Source organism: Gambusia affinis, linkage group LG24 (genome assembly GCF_019740435.1).
Source record: "Gambusia affinis linkage group LG24, SWU_Gaff_1.0, whole genome shotgun sequence".
NCBI lineage: Eukaryota > Metazoa > Chordata > Actinopteri > Cyprinodontiformes > Poeciliidae > Gambusia > Gambusia affinis.
In genome coordinates, this window is record NC_057891.1 from 3,012,992 (window position 1) to 3,029,444 (window position 16,453).

General features: G+C 45.6%; 2 protein-coding genes across 3 annotated transcripts; one reads left to right on the forward strand and one right to left on the reverse strand.

Moving 5' to 3' along the window:
* The first annotated feature begins 33 nt into the window (after nucleotides 1–33).
* fmnl2b (formin-like 2b) lies at nucleotides 34–11,475 on the forward strand. 2 transcript variants are annotated; one of them, XM_044109569.1, is made up of 28 exons: nucleotides 34–466; nucleotides 1,104–1,187; nucleotides 1,342–1,422; nucleotides 1,550–1,626; nucleotides 1,970–2,053; nucleotides 2,130–2,273; nucleotides 2,343–2,469; nucleotides 2,543–2,619; nucleotides 2,691–2,784; nucleotides 3,216–3,290; nucleotides 4,098–4,208; nucleotides 4,284–4,433; nucleotides 4,507–4,608; nucleotides 4,688–4,908; nucleotides 4,981–5,087; nucleotides 5,351–5,533; nucleotides 5,630–5,650; nucleotides 6,126–6,250; nucleotides 6,328–6,530; nucleotides 7,458–7,692; nucleotides 7,763–7,831; nucleotides 7,901–7,981; nucleotides 8,654–8,783; nucleotides 8,862–9,022; nucleotides 9,565–9,666; nucleotides 9,764–9,859; nucleotides 10,284–10,407; nucleotides 10,489–11,475. In XM_044109569.1, the coding sequence occupies exons 1-28, from the start codon at nucleotides 350–352 to the stop codon at nucleotides 10,575–10,577; spliced, it is 3,270 nt and encodes a 1,089-aa protein (XP_043965504.1). In that variant the 5' UTR covers nucleotides 34–349; the 3' UTR covers nucleotides 10,578–11,475. The 2 variants fall into 2 exon arrangements, with proteins under 2 accessions (XP_043965504.1, XP_043965505.1); XM_044109570.1 differs by lacking the exon at nucleotides 5,630–5,650.
* A 934-nt stretch (nucleotides 11,476–12,409) lies between these two features.
* rgn (regucalcin) lies at nucleotides 12,410–16,120 on the reverse strand. Its single transcript, XM_044109705.1, has 8 exons — nucleotides 15,821–16,120; nucleotides 14,136–14,351; nucleotides 13,883–14,065; nucleotides 13,718–13,812; nucleotides 13,521–13,635; nucleotides 13,297–13,428; nucleotides 12,660–12,814; nucleotides 12,410–12,584 (listed from the first exon to the last, which is right to left on the reverse strand). The coding sequence occupies exons 2-8, from the start codon at nucleotides 14,296–14,298 to the stop codon at nucleotides 12,534–12,536; spliced, it is 894 nt and encodes a 297-aa protein (XP_043965640.1). The 5' UTR covers nucleotides 14,299–14,351; nucleotides 15,821–16,120; the 3' UTR covers nucleotides 12,410–12,533.
* Between the last annotated feature and the right edge of the window lie 333 nt (nucleotides 16,121–16,453).

Genomic DNA, 16,453 nt, shown 5'->3' on the forward strand with positions numbered 1-16,453 from the left:
GAGGATTAACCGGCTCATCTGCAACACACACACACACACACTTTATCCAAACACACAACAACACGGCTGCAGAGCCGGGTTTCATCTGGATCAGCATCAGCAGCATCAGCAGCATCGCTGCCTGCAAGAGACAAAGAGGCAGACAGGAAGAGGAAGAGGAGGAGGGGATCTTCATCGTTCGAGGACAGGAAGAGCATCCCGGCCTCCAGCTGCCTCCGTCCGTCATGGCCGACCACATGTTCCTGCTGCGGTGTGTCTGAGCGCGGCGGTCCGGGTGGGTGTGTTCGCTGCGTCCGCTGTGGTCGCTCCTCTGCCTCGGTGTGTGTGAGGGCGTGTGTGTGTGTGTGTTATGGGGAACACAGAGAGCATGGAGAGCCAGCTGGCCGTGATCCGGTCCAGAGCCGCCCCGGTCCGACTGCCGATGCCCGACCCGGCGGAGCTGGAGGAGCGGTTCTCCATCGCCCTGGTGAGTGGAAGAACCTGCAGGTTCTGATCCGCCATGCATGCATGACGCTCGGCTCATTAGGCGGAAAACATCCAGAGTTTAATGAGACAGCAGCTACACACGGCTAATTCATGATCAGATCCACGACCCGATCACCTTATAGGATCAATATCAGATCAGATATAAATACAAAACAGACTCAGGTTACAAAGGAAGTGCCGTCCGTCTGAACAAGCATGTGGGGACAGTGGAGAGGAACGATTCCCTGACGAGGAAACAACATCTGGTCAGTCGAAGCAGCAAGCTACCAGGGAACGACAGAAAATTACCAGTCCACTGGGGCTCTCCTGAGGGTCAAAGTTCACAAAGATAATGGCAGAATTAGCTCAGCTAGTGTCTCAAGCTGTGGAGTAAAACACAAGAATCATAAAACTATGAGTCTGGATTTCAAAGTAGACGAGGTTTCTGTCCTCATAGACTAAAGTAGACGAGGTTTCTGTCCTCATGGACTAAAGTAGACGAGGTTTCTGTCCTCATGGACTAAAGTAGACGAGGTTTCTGTCCTCATGGACTAAAGTAGACGAGGTTTCTGTCCTCATGGACTAAAGTAGACGAGGTTTCTGTCCTCATGGACTAAAGTAGGCTCTTTGTCTTTCAGAATTCGATGAACCTACCTCCAGACAAGGTGCGTCTGCTGCGTTCCTATGACAACGAGAAGAAGTGGGAGCTGATCTGCGATCAGGTAGGTCCTGCAGGTGTCTCTCCATGGTCTCATTGCATTACCCAAGGGTACTCAAGCTAACCTAGCTTAGTATTTTCTAACTTTGACGTTACAACTCAGGAACAGTTTGGTTGAATCATGTTTGGATTCCCATGATGCATTTCTGTGTTGTCAGGAGAGATTCCAGGTGAAGAACCCCCCCCATACCTACATCCAGAAACTTAGAGGCTTCCTTGATCCGGCTGTGACGCGAAAGGTGAGACAACAGAAACAGATTTTACTCTATCAAAGTCCAATGATTCTCTGCATGTTATATGTTTACTAAGCTTTTGAAGAAGAAGCTCAGAGTTTTTGAAAATGTTTTCATCTTTTTCTGTCTGCAGAAGTTCAGACGAAGAGTTCAAGAGTCGACGCAAACGCTCAGAGAGCTCGAGATTTCTCTGCGTACAAACCACATCGGGTAGCTGTCTGTCCAACTCCTTCGTCTCTAGACGCGTTTCCTTAGAAATGGGTGCAAAACTTTCTGACAATTTCAAAAAAAGAAACACAATTTAAAGACATGCAGCGCCATCGCGCTCTGACCACTTTCTGTTGTCTTCTTTGTCATTTCCTGTAGTAGTAACATCCAGTTGTTGATCATGTGGTTCAGGTGACGTGAAAAAAGTGTCTCCATTGCAGTTTTTGAAATAAAACTAGTTAAAACTTGAGCAGTTTTAAGGTAAATGGGAACACAGGTGTTGTCCAACGTGTCTTTCTGTCCATGTTTCTCCATTTTGTTCATTTATTTGTCTTTCTGTCTCCAGCTGGGTCAGAGAGTTTCTAAATGAGGAGAATCGAGGGTTGGATGTTCTGGTCGAGTATTTGTCCTTCGCTCAGTACGCCGTCACGTGAGTCAGATCTCTTCCTACCATCTCAAGGTTTGGTTTTTTGGAGGATGACCCTTGACCTTTCTGATCTGCTCAGGTTTGATGGTGAGCAGTCAGACACCGGCAGCGAGGTGGGCTCCATCGACTCGCCCTGGAGTCGCTCCATTGAGGATCTCCATGGTGACTGCAGCCTCCCGTCGCCGTCCTCGTCCATTTCCCGCTCGGCCCGACACTCCATCAGGTAAAGAGAAACCCAAACCCTGAGCTCAGTCTGGCCAAACTGGGAAATCTGAGGTTTTAACATCCACAGCTCGGCCCTGGTGACCCGATCCAACACGCTGCCGAGTCGCCGAACCCTGAAGAACTCACGACTTGTCTGCAAGAAGGATGACGTCCATGTCTGCATCATGTGTCTGAGAGCCATCATGAACTACCAAGTAGGAAAACCCTCCTGTCACTTTAAGATCCTCATGACCCGACGCCACACCAACCCATCTTCCTCTTCCTCAGTACGGCTTCAACATGGTGATGTCCCATCCGCACGCCGTCAACGAGATCGCTCTGAGTCTGAACAACAGGAACCCCAGGTAGTAAAAACTAAAGCAAAATGGCTGCCACACAGCAGACTGACGATGTGACGGACTGTGGTGTTGTACAGGACCAAAGCGCTGGTTCTGGAGCTGCTGGCGGCCGTGTGCCTGGTCCGAGGAGGACATGAGATCATCCTGGCAGCTTTTGACAACTTCAAAACCGTAAACAGTCCCCAGACACACCGGCCTCACACAGCACCGCGTTATTTCCACTAGACACAAAACCTAAGGAGGAGAACATTCCCCCTAAAGTCAGAAATTATTAGATTAACCCCAGAAATCTTGTAGAAGAAAATATTAAATTAGTTTGAAAAGTCAAGATTTTTCTAGAAAAAACTCTGAAATTTCTGAATCAATCTCGGAAATTTTCTAAAAAATGGATCTGATTGTTCTTTAGTTTGAAAATTCTCAAATTTCTTGGAAAAAATGTACATTTTCTTCAAGAAACCTGGAAATTTTTGAGTTTCAAAATTCTAAAAATATTCCACATTTTTAACTCATAAAATGTCTTCCTCCTTTTGTTTGTTTTATTAACGGCAGCGACCGCCTGACGCCCTGACCTGCTCTCCGGTTAACGGCCTGATCTGTTGCAGGTGTGTAACGAGTCGATGCGTTTCGAGAAGCTGATGGAGCATTTCAAGAACGAAGACGACAACATCGACTTCCTGGTAACTGTGTGACGTTATCTGTGTTTCCATCAGTTGTATTTTGTAAGTATCTCATTAGAAAAAGTTGATGGAAGGTTGATCAATGATTCAAAATAACTTCCTCAATTTCACAAAAAATGTTTTTACACCTGATTGAGGTGTAAAAACCGGTTTGTTTTGAGGTTTGGAAATAAGGGGGAAAAATAATCAATTATCTTTAAAAAACTCATGAAAGTTTGAGGTTAATATCAAAAATTATTTTTGAGAATTTAAAAATTACAAAATTTTGTCCTCAGAAATTTTCCAAACGTTTTTAGAAAACGTCTAAAAAAATCTTAAAAAATTTTGTTTTTTTGGTTGGTTTTTTATTTTAATTTTTATTTATTTTTTTGAGTTATGAGTTTTTTTGGATCTCAGAAAATTTCCCAGTTTAACACATTGATTTCAAAAACTTCATAGCAAATTTTTGACCTGCGAATCTCAGAAATTAAAAATTTTTATCTAGAAAATTTCTGAGATTAATCTAAAAATTTCAGATTTGTTTTGCAAATTTTCTTCTTTTTTTTGCTAATTTCTTAAGTTCTAATTTCTTATATATATTTATGCAAATTATCAACTTGTGAAACTGAAAGTATTTTTCTAGGAAACTATTTTACAAAACTTCAGATTTTGTTGGTGGTAATTTGCTCCTTTTTTCTACCTAAAATCGTTGTAATACATCATCCTATTGAAAACATGCCTAATTCTGATTTCATTTTTGCCACATTTTAAAGTTTATCAGTCGGATGTCAACGGCTAATGTCTCCATGGCAACCTGCTTGTCCCCAGGTGGCGTGCATGCAGTTCATCAACATCGTGGTTCACTCGGTGGAGGACATGAACTTCAGAGTTCACCTGCAGTACGACTTCACCAAGCTGAACCTGGAGGAACACCTGGAGGTAATCCGTCAGGGTCACGTGACGAGCCCTGGGCCAATCTGGCGGCCCGGTGAGTCACGGCGCCGTTCCCCTCAGAGGCTGAAGCACACGGAGAGCGACCGGCTGCAGGTCCAGATCCAGGCTTACCTGGACAACGTGTTCGACGTCGGGACGCTGCTGGAGGACGCAGAGACCAAAACCGCTGCTCTGGAGAGAGTGGAGGAATTGGAGGAGAACCTCGCTACGGTAAGCAGCATCAGGCTGACCTTTGACCCTGTCCTTTACAAAGTCTGGGACAACATCTGGTTTCTTGATCCAGATGTCGGAGCGGCTGCTGGATGTGGAGAACGAAGCCATGCTGAAGATCGTGGAGCTGGAGAAGCAGCTGATGCAGACCAACAAAGAGCTGGACCAGCTGCGGGTCAGTGCTGAACTCCAGCTGGTTGGATCCATACAGGTACAACTGTGTGACCTTTGAACCCAAAGTTGTCTATATGCAGGAGGTGTACGCCAGCGCCAACACCCAGGTTCACACCCTGAGGCGGATAGTTCGAGAGAAAGACCAGACGATCCGCCGCCAGAGTCGCCTGGAGCGCCAGGCGCAGGAGGCGCAGCAGTCGGGCGGACCCGGAGCACCGCAACCTCAGAGGGGCGAGGGCGACGGGGGCGTGGCCGACTCCGCCTCCCCGTCGCCGCCGCCGTGTCCCACGCTGTCCCCCAGGTAAGACTCGCACTCTGAGAGTGGATGATGGCTTTTAGCCACCGATTCCTAATTGGTTCCTGAATCTTGCAGCCCGGAGACGGTGGCCTATCACAGCATGGGACCGGGGCTGGGCGGGGCTCCAGGCATGCCGGCTCCGCCCCCTCCGCCTCCACCTCCACCGCCTATGCCAAGCTCAGGTGAGCCACACCTAAAACCAACCAGTCATTCAAAAGAAGAGGAGAAATGTCTCCGAGTCCCGCAGACAGTCAGGGCAAAAAACACACATTCTGAGATTAATCTCAGAAATTTCAAGAAAATGTTCTTGAGTTCAAATTTTTTTTTATGTTTTCCCTGCAAATTTTCAACTTTTCAAACTATTCAAGTTTTTCTATCAGATTTCTGATCTTATTTTGAGTTTTTGTTTTAGTTTTTGTCGCTGTTGTTCTGTTTCTGTCCTCAGTTTCCAACGGACCGTATCCGGCCCCGCCCCCTCCCGCACCGCCACCCCCTCCGCCGCCGCCCCCCCCCTGCAGGACCAGCGAGCTCTCCTCCGTCCCCATGGCCCCGCCCCCTCCTCCTGTGGCCCCGCCCCTGCCAGGGTCAGGGGGTTCAGCGACCGTCATCTTTAACTCTGGCCTCGCAGGTGAGACTGCGGCCGCGGCCTCCAGGCCCGTCGCCATGGTAACAGAAGGTGATGACCTCTGACACTAACCGGTTTTCTCCTCTGTTCTGCTGCCAGAGGGTCCGCTCAAGTTGTTCTGTACGTTTTTATCGTTTTTATACCTTTAACTTCATCCGTCCACCAGCTGGAGACTGGAAACCAAACTGGTTCCAGTCTCCAGTTTCCCATTTTTCATCCATCTGTGGTAAAACAGTTCAGGTACGACCTTTACAGGGTCCTGACCTCTGACCTCTGGGTTCAGGTCAGACATATGAGAGAAGAGTTATGAGAGAATTTCAAACATCATCTCAAATTTTAAACTTTTTAACTCAGAAATATAAATTTCTTCTAACAATTTCAGTTTTTTTCTAAAATGTTGAATTTATTGGCAGAAATTTTCCCTTTTTTCTGGAAATGCTGAAATGCTTTTGGAAATAAGATAAAATCCTCTGGTGAGAAACTCTTTGGTGGAAACATTAGTGAACTCAGAGACAATGTGCTGAAGCAACAGAAAACATTTTGGTTGAATCTCACATTAATCCTATTTGCTTGACCTCTGAACTTTCCCATCCAGCCGTGAAGATCAAGAAGCCGATCCAGACCAAGTTCCGGATGCCAGTGCTGAACTGGGTCGCCCTGAAGCCCAGCCAGATCAACGGAACCGTCTTCAACGACATCGACGACGAGTCCATCCTGCAGGTAAGCTCAGAGGTCAGAGGTCAGGCCTCCAGACACCCTCTACATGCCGCGTGACGCCGCTGTCCGTCCACCTCCAGGACCTGGACATGGAGGGCTTCGAGGAGCTGTTCAAAACCAAGGCCCAGGGCCCGGCAGTGGACCTGACGCTGTCCCGCCAGAAGCTGCCCCAGAAAGCCCCGTCCAAGGTGTCGCTGCTGGAGGCCAACCGGGCCAAGAACCTGGCCATCACCCTGAGGAAGGCCGGCCAGGCCTCAGAGGTCATCTGCCGAGCCATCCACACGTAGGTCCATACCGGACACGAGGCTCTGGATCCGACCCGGTCCGGGTCGCATCAATACACAGAAACCAGAAGAAAAACTACAAACATGGCCGATAATAATCTGCTGCTTCTGATTGGACAGCAACTTTAAAATCACAAGAGCAGCCATGTTTACTTCCACTGAGGGTGCTCAGTAGGTGTGGCGTTACTGCGCCCCCTACTGACCGCACTTCACACAGCAGCACTACGACAGCGTGATGGAGCGATTTTAGAGAGAAAGAAAACGAGTAAATTTCCACCAAAAAACTCAGAAACTTTTAAATGAATCTGAGAAATTTTCTAGAAAAACAAGGAAATTTCTGAGCTACAAAAACTCAAAAATTTGCTTGAGAAAAATCTGAAATTTGGACGTCAATCGGAGACATTTTTAGTTTCAAAAGTTAAAAATGTTCAACTTATGAAACTCGGAAATTTCTCGTTTTTCTCTGAAAATGTTTTACTTTGGCAGCTGATAAATTAAATTTTTTTCTAGAACAATTCTAAGATTAATTTCAACATTTCAGAATTTTTGACTTTTGGAAAGTTATTTCCAGAAAATGTCAGAAATCTCTTTTTTTTTTTTTTATTCTCTCACACATTTTCAAGTTTTCTGAGATTAATGTCAAAAATTCAGATTTTTTTAAAGCATATTTGACTTTGGAATTTGGAAATTAACAGTTTTAACCAAAAAAAATTTTGGCAGAAATTTACTCCTCTATTTTATCTACAATGATCCTAATTCACCTTTTTATGCTTCAGTTTGATTTATGACATCAAAAAAGTCACAAAGGAAAATGATCTCAAATTTACCTGCCAATATTTCTAAAGTAGAACCAAAAATCGTGACTTTAATAAATGGTAAAATGTTAGAAAAAGGAGAATGGTGTAGCGACGCGTGTTCCTGTGCAGGTTCGACCTCCGGACCGTTCCTGTGGACTTCGTTGAGTGTCTGACGCGCTTCATCCCGACGGAGGCCGAGGTCAAGCTGCTACGGCAATACGAGAGGGACAGGAAGCCGCTGGAGGCTCTGAGCGACGAGGATCGCTTCATGATGCAGTTCAGCCGCATCGAGCGGCTCAGCCAGCGCATGACCATCATGACCTTCATGGGAAACTACGCAGACAACATCCAGATGCTGACGCCGGTAAGGAAACCAAAAGTCACCGCAGAGGTCCAGAGAAAACCCGAAACTGACCGGCTGTGCTTCCTCTCAGCAACTCCACGCCATCATCGCTGCGTCGGTTTCCATCAAATCGTCTCAGAAGCTGAAGAAGATCCTGGAGGTCGGTGCGTTTGGTTTTATTTTCAGCCGGAGGCGTCCTGAGGTAACGTCTCTGCTGTTTGTACCGCAGATCATCCTGGCTCTGGGGAACTACATGAACAGCAGCAAGAGGGGAGCCGTGTACGGCTTCAAGCTGCAGAGCTTGGACCTGGTAACCCGTTCACACCGCAGGGGCAGACACCCAGGGCGGCAGGAAGGAGAGGGCGCTCAAACACTAGGAAATCAAATGATTAATCGATTGCAACCAATTTAGCAAATAAATGTTAATATAAAAACTAAAGAAATAGCTAAAAAACAAGCAGAAGTAAAAAAAACTAAGCTAAAGGAAGAGTAGAACGACTTCAACTTATTTTACGGGAAATGTTGGGATTTTTAGGATGAAAAAGACAACAACAAACTAGTTAATGCTTTCATGCAGAGGATTTTCCCTTCCTGATGAAAATGTTCAACTTTAGAAACTCAGAAAAAATTTTAAAAATGAATGTTTTCGAATTTTGAGATGAATCTCAGAAATTTTGACCTTCGAAAATAAAAGAAATTCAACATTTTTCTTACAAATTTTTGACTTTTCAAGCTCAGGTATTTCCAAATTTTTCCTTAAAAATTTCGGTGACTAAACTTAAACTTTCTGAAATTTTCTGCAAATCTTTCTAGAAAAAATTCTGAGATTCATCTAAACATTTCTGTGCTTTTTGGCCGATATTTTCTCCTCCTTCCCTCCTCCCTGCTGTGGCTCCAATGCGCCGTGTTACGATGCTCTATGGATGGAAAAGTAAGTGCACCCTTGGTTCAGACAGCAGAAATCAGCTCTGGTTGCTTTCAGCTGCTGGAGACCAAATCGACGGACCGGAAGCAAACGCTGCTGCACTACATCTCCAACGTGGTGCGAGAGAAATATCCCGGAGTCACGCTGTTTTACAACGAGCTGCACTACGTGGACAAAGCCGCCGCAGGTGAGTCCGCCGGCCAATCACAGAGCACCAAAGCCCGGCGGGGCGTCTGACCCATCTTCACCTGTCTGGTCTTTGCAGTGAGCCTGGAGAACGTCCTGTGTGACGTAAAAGAGCTGCAGCGCGGCATGGAGCTCACCTGGAGGGAGTTCAGCGTTTCCCACAATGCCACGCTGAAAGACTTCATCAGCAGGAACGAGTCCCGCCTCAACAAGCTGCAGGAGGACGCTCGCATCGCGCAGGTGAGACCGTGCCGAGCAGTACTGACCCGGTTAGCCACTGACAGAAGAACGTCACTTTGGCACTAATATGATGTCATGTTAGGTTTAGGTCAGATTTTTAAGATGATTTCTGACCCAATTTTCCTGTCTAACAATCTTAAATCAGAGACAGTTATAATAATCTTAAAGTTAACAGTTAATCATTACACTTTTTTTGTCTGGTCAATTTTTCCTATTCTGAGCTGCATTAGGGCGTCTGTCACTTTAAATCAGATTAAGCTCCTGCTGGCCTCACCCCCAAATGTTTACATCCGCCCACAAACCTATACAAAAAAAATGAATTAATTTCTGCCCAAAATATCAGAAATTTTCTACAGAAAACAAAGAAATTTGCTAAAATAAAATCTGAAATTTTGAGATTAATCTCAGAAAAACAACACAGAAATGTCTGAACGGTTTTAACTCCAGCTGCCTGTGAGTCTCCTGATTACCGTACTGACTGACTGTTACCGTAACTCTGGTAGAAACGAGGCCGTCATGTTTGTGTTGTGGTTGAACTGCAGGACGCCTTCGAAGACGCCGTGAAGTTCTTTGGGGAAAGCTCCAAAACGATGCCGCCGTCCGTCTTCTTCCCCATCTTTGTGCGCTTCATCAAAGCCTACAGGGTGAGCGTCATGAAGTAGGCATGGCCTGTTGACTGGAATGCCCTCCCACATTTTGTAGCAAGTGGTGGAAGTTTGAACTAATAGGAAGTGTGTTTAGGTTGCGGAGGAGGAGAACGAGCAGAGGAGGCGCCAGGAGCAGATGCTGCTGGAGAAACTGGAGCAGGAGGAGCAGCAGGAGGAGGCGGAGACCAAGGTTCCAACTAACTAACTAAATATTTAGTTTGGAGAGAAATGTTATGTTGGTAGGATAAATATTTAGCTAGTAAAGGGATAAATACTCAGTTTGGAGCTAACTAGTTAGCTTGCTAACTAAATATTTAGTTTGGAGAGAAATGTTATGTTGGTAGGATAAATATTTAGCTAGTAAAGGGATAAATACTCAGTTTGGAGCTAACTAGTTAGCTTGCTAACTAAATATTTAGCCCATTAACTAAATATTTAGTTTAAATTTTGGCATTTCTAGATGAATGTGATGAAACCCAGAGAACTGGGTCGGCCTGTGTGACCTTGCAGGTCCATTACGTTGTGTCAGTCAGGAACTCGTTGCGGTTTATTAGTCTTATGAAGTGTTGGACCTTCGTGACCCTTGGCCCCTGACCCTTCCCTCGTCCTCCCAGTCTCCATCGCACAAAGGCAAGCGGCAGCAGCAGGAGCTGATCACGGAGCTCAGACGGAAGCAAGGCAAAGACAGCCGGCACGTTTACGAAGGGAAGGACGGCGCCATCGAGGACATCATCACAGGTAACACGGTTACTATAGTAACCATGGGGCCAGGCGTCAGCTGGCACACTCCTGACCGGCGGCTGTATTTGGTAATTTCAGCACTGAAGACGGTTCCCTTCACGGCCCGGTCGGCCAAACGCAGCTCTCGCTTCTTCTGTGACCCCACCCACTCTGAGGAGCATTACTGAGCTGGCCACGCCCACTCCGGAGCAACGGGACCAATGAGCACTTTGAACTTTTCTGATGGTTAATGTGAACGGATCATGTTTTAGTTTCCTGGTCGCTTGCCGGGAACCCAGACCTGCTACGGACCTCTGGTGCTTTCAGAACAAACCCAAATGCCTTCAAACATGGCGGAGGCAACGCTGACCTGAACATCTGCCCAACATGGCTGCTGGGTGGAAACCCATGAGCTGCTAGAGGTCTGATTCAAACATAAGGTGCCATTAAACCCCCCTGGGTTCAGTTTACCACGGTGCTATAGACCTCCCCTCCACTGGGGGCGCTGCAGGCCGACAGGTCTGAGGTTCTGTGGTGGTTCTGGGTTCCTCCGGTCTGCGTCCGCTTGTACAGGGTTCAACTCTTCTCACTGCGTCGTATTCTTCTATCTTCTGTTGTATTTACTGGCCTTACAGATCCACAGCGCCGGAACCCAAATCAGCTCAACCGGGTCTCCTGAACCCAAACAAACTCTGTTAATCTGGACCTTTAATCCTGAAGAAACACCTCTGTTCTTCACATTATTCACCTGAGACTCAGCAGAGTCGGGAACATCGACCAGAAATCATTGTTTCTGCCTCTGTTGGGTCCAAAAGGTGCTGCAGGCCACAACAGAACCAGCAGGCTTCTGTAGTTTGGACCCAACAAACTGCGAAACATGCTGCAAACAGGAAACATACAAAAAGCAAAAAAATCCAACAGCAAAAAACTGCAACCACGGGAGACAAAAGGAAAAAAATCCTAGAAACAGAATTCCTCCAGACCACTAGAGGGAGTCTGAAGAAATGTGCTACAGTTCAATAAAACTGAAAGAAAGGAAGTATAGCGAAACTTTTTCTACCAAGTTTCCTATTGACATCCCATTTTTACTGGCTCTGTATGATTTGTTGGTTGACTCCCCCTAGTGGTCTGGAGGACTTTTGTTTTAGTGGATCAAGTTTGCCGCGTTTTATACAACAGTATATTTATAAATAATGATAATTGATTACTTGAAATATATAAATTCCTGCCAAAAACTCAGAAATATTTATGTTAATCTCAGAAATTTTCTAGAAAAAATTTTAGACTTTTAAAAAATTTTCTAGAAAAATTCTGAAATTGATCTACAGATTTCACTTTCTTTTCTAGCAAATTTTAAACTTTTGGAGTTCAAATTTCATTTTTTTTTCCTAAATAATTTCTAACCTTTGACAGGCAGAAATTTCCTTGATTTTTCTCAAACTTTTCAGAGATCAATCTCAAAATATTAGATTTCTTTTCTGTGGTACTTTGCTCCTTTTTTGTCTACAATGGTCCTAATACACCATTGTATTTTTATACTCACTGGTAATTTTACTATTTGTGGTATTTTTCCCCTCGCTCCTATTTTTATGCAGTTTTATTGAATTTACATTTTTCTTCTCTTTTTTTTTGTTTTTTTTTTGTTTGCATGGTGTTTTTTTTGTAGTTTGAATCATTCACATGTTTGCAGCTCATTTGGCTGTTTGCTGCATGTTTGCACCCGCTGCTGTATAATCCATGTAAACTCTAAGAATCACCAACTGGACCCGGGTCGTCAGAGCAGAACCTGTTCTGTTCCTGCAGCATCAGCACTAATGGTGCTCTCACTGTCCCTCCCCTCCGGCCCGTTTTTGGTTATTTTCAGTCCAAACGTTCAGAGCACAAGGTTTTCTACGTGTACAGACGTTTTCTAGAAGGTTCTGTAGCTTCTCTGTCCGTCTGTGTTGTTGTTGCTGTTATTTTGCACTCGGTGTGGAAATAAAACTAAACCTTCTGCATCATGACGCCGTCACACTACAACTCCCAGCATGCATAGCGCTCAGCTTTATTAGAGTACAGGTGATGACTGTAAAATCATTTATTGATCCAGTTTGATTATTAGTCAGCAGCTTTATAGAAGATCAGAAGACTCTGCCTCCTGCAGTTCACCCACTGAATGCGTTTGATGGTCGACCTTTGACCCCGAGTCCCGTCACCTACACACACAGACACAGCACAGGTCAAAGCAGGCCTCTGACCGGGGAGGCAGAAGCGGGGGGCGGGGCTCTCACCCTGAAGGTATTGCCGGCCGCCGGCTGCTTCTGGAGCTCTGATTGGTCCAGACCCAGGCTGGCCGAGGTCACGTAGAGGTCAGAGTAGTCTGGGCCACCAAAGCAACAGGAAGTGGTCTTTGTGGTGGGCAGAGACACCGTCTGCAGGCGTTTACCTGAGAGGAGAGGAGCGTCCAGTTTAACCAGTTAACTCCACTAGTGTTACTGGGTTTACTGGTTTGACTCCCGCTGAGTCACTCTGAATAATCTGCTGTAATCTGGGAAGATCAAAGCTGCGCTCATGAAACGTTTAATGGCTGAAAGTCCAACAGCTTGAACTTGTTGAACAGATTTATCCGGTTCTGTTTGACTTGCAATATTAAGAATCTTTTTATCTGTAAATCTAGTGAGTTTCTGCTGAGAAACGGACTTGGTTACATCCATCCATCACGTTTAGCAAAATACAGAAACATCTGTAGAACATTTTTATTTTTGAAAGAACTAAAAACATTTTAAATACCAAACAGAGGAGTTCCACCTGGATCTGCACTTGGTACCTTCAAGTGCCGACTACAGTCAATAGTTTTTATTATTTTTGTTTCAAAATATAAAGCATATGTTGAAATGACAAGACACCAGTCCAACCAGTCTGACTGACCAGTAGCAGGGTCGATGTTGAGGACTCGTCCTCCATTGAAGCACGCCACCCAGAGGCGGCCGTTGGCGTCCAGTGTCATCCCGTCGGGAATGCCCTCCCCCTCCGCCAACCGGTACACCACCCGGCGGTTACCTAGGTAACGGACAAACACAGACAGGAAGCCTGGAAGCGAAGCGTACGCAGGGTGAGGCTCCAGGCGTTGCCGTGGTTACAGGCATGGTTACCCAGGTTTCCAGAGGCCGAGTCATAGTCAAAGGCGTCGACGCTCATAGCCAGGCTGTCGATGTAGAAGAACGTCTTCAGGTCCGCAGTCCAGTCCATCCCGTTAGAGATATCCACCTACCAGGTGAGGGACAGGTGAGGCCCCGCCCACTGGCTGCAGGTAGCATACAGACTAGGGGGCGCCAACAGGTGAACCTACCTGGCCCAGCAGCTTGGTGACAGACAGGTCAGATTTCATCAGGTACAAAGATCCTGGTTTCCCCTGAGCGGTCTGAGCGTCCCTCCTCATCGTACCTGAGGGAGGAACAACATCGTCATGGTAACAGGTGACCAGGTGAGTCAGCAGCAGACAGGTGTGCTGTACCTGCCAGCAGCCGTCCCATCGGATCGACCTTCCCGTCGTTCAGGCGGTTCTCTGGTTTGTCGTCTTCGACTCTGGCCAGTGATGTCACCTTCTGAGTCAACCAATCAACAGCCACGATGCTGCAGCCCACGCCTGCGACGTAACCGCCGGATCGGCGAGGGACCGCGAATCCCACCGTGTCAGCTAAGGAAAAGGAGCCAAGCTGTGACGAGAGGCCAGGTGAGGCAGCCTCAGGTAACGAGGAGATGCCCACCTGTCTGCAGAGACTGGATCTGATTGGTCGCTGCGTTCCAGCGGTGGATTTTCTGCCCGGTGATGTCGACGAACAGCAGCGTCTGCTCTGACTCCTCCCACACCGGCCCCTCGCCAACCTGAGCGTGCTCCTTCACCACGGACTCTACCTTCACCGACGACATCTCACCTGTCTGCTGGAGCCAATCACTGAGCAGGAGCGCCAACCAGGCTGTTTCTATGGACACCAGCAGAGGTAGAGTCACAGCTAGAAAATAAAACTAAAAATGTTCAAAGTTTTCTGACTTTTAGCAAATAGAAATAATTTTAGTATTCCTACCAAGAAAAGTTTAGTCAGATTTAACGTCAGACGGGAAATTTTCTAGAAAAACAATTAAATTTCTGAGCCCCAAAAGTCAAAAATGTCTCAAATTTTCTATATAAAACTTCTCAGTTTGAAAAGCAAAACAATCTAAAAATTTCCAAAAGTCAAAATTGCTCAACTTTTGAAACTTAAAAGTTTTTGTGGAAAATCTCTGAGATTAATATTTTTTTTTCATAGCAAATTTTCAACTTCTGGAACCCAGAAACTCAAAAACATTCTAGAAAAAAACAGGAAATTCCTGAGCTTGAAAAGTAGAAGACATTTATAAAAAAAAATGCAGAGATTTTGAAAAGTTTTAACTCTTGGAAAATTTATGACTTTGCTCAAAAATGTTTGCATTCTCTCTAGAAAATTTCTGAGACTAATTTAAAATTTTGTTTGTTTTGCAAATGTTTGACTTGGAGCTCAGAGAATTTACAAGTCATAAATTTAGACAATACAAGATCAGAAATTTTCACTTTTTTTCAGAACTTATTTGAAGACTCAAGATTTGGGTTTTTTGGGGGGGGGGTTTTAAATAAAATTTTGACTTTTGAAATTTCAAAATTGCTCAATTTTCTGACAGAAATTAACTTATTTTTCTAGCTACAACAGCTGCAATGTGCTATCGTAGTACATTAATAATACTCTTAGTACTACAGTAACAACAGGATGCTGTACAGGTGATGTGACTTATAATAGATAAAAATACCTAGAATTATTTCACTGTTTATTTAAAACTAAATAAAGAGTGAATATGTATTTTGAAAATAATTTATTTTTAGAAATATGTACAATGCATTTTACATTATTTAATTAAACATTTACTTTCCATAGTAGTTATTGAATTTTGGCCCTTTTGGTCCTCCATACAAGAATATATACACGGCATGTGAAGACTGAAATACTGCGATTCGATAAGACGTATTAAGGTACTATCAGACCTTTCAGAACTTTCAGATCCGATAGGTTAAAGGTTAACCAGACCCTGACTCAGCTCTTTCTGACACGGTCAAGGTCCAGGGTTCTGGTTCTGATCCAGTTCTGGCTTCACTGGTTCCGTTCCTTCCGTTTCTGTCTTCAGGAGACGGAAGTGGACCCGCTTATGTGAGCTGAGCCGGTCCGGGTCGGATCAGAACACCAGGCTGACCAGTGTCTCCCGTTTCCGAGCTGCGCCTGAACGCACCATGAAACTCTGCAGAAGTCTTACGGAACTGAATTGGACTCAGAACCGGACCAGAACCTCGTCTCTGGTGCAGATCAGCTAAACGTGGTGCTCTGAGCCCGGTTCGGAACTTGTCGGTCATGCACCTGAACACCTGGACCCAAAGGAAACCACCTACCTGCTGCAGAACTTCGGAGTTCGCTGCATAACTTCTGACCGAACCGACCCGTTTGTATAGTTGTTAATCCAGGCCACGCCCTCACTCCGCCCCGTACCGAACCGCCCCCTGGGTCCAGCAAACGGCTGGGTCGAATCCATCACCTCTGGCCTGGGCCCAAATCAGCGCTCGGTTCTGGACCCAGTCCAGGTTGAATAACTGATCAACCAATCAGAGCCCAGATTCAGGTCTTCTGGGTTAGGTTCTGCTGTGAGCAAAGAGCCTGGGATCACATGACCCAGCAGCTGGCTGAACAGAACCCAACTGGTTTTTCTCCAGAAAACAGTAAAATATTCCTGCAGTTCGGTTCCAGAGTGGTTCTGTTCGTCTCATTTATTAATCATTACAGACCAGCAGGGGGCGCCACGTCTACATCTACAGGTGCCAGTTCTGACGTGGACTCCGTTTCCAGTTTGAATGAACATCTGGTTCCGTCCAAACACAAAGTCCACCGGGCTTCACAAAGTTTCTGACTTCTTCACAAACAAAGGAAACATGGCAGATATCTACCTGGACACGCATTCCCACAGAGAAACACGGTGGAACCGATTCTAAAATCACAAATAGTTAGCACCTAACCAAATATGTAGTTAG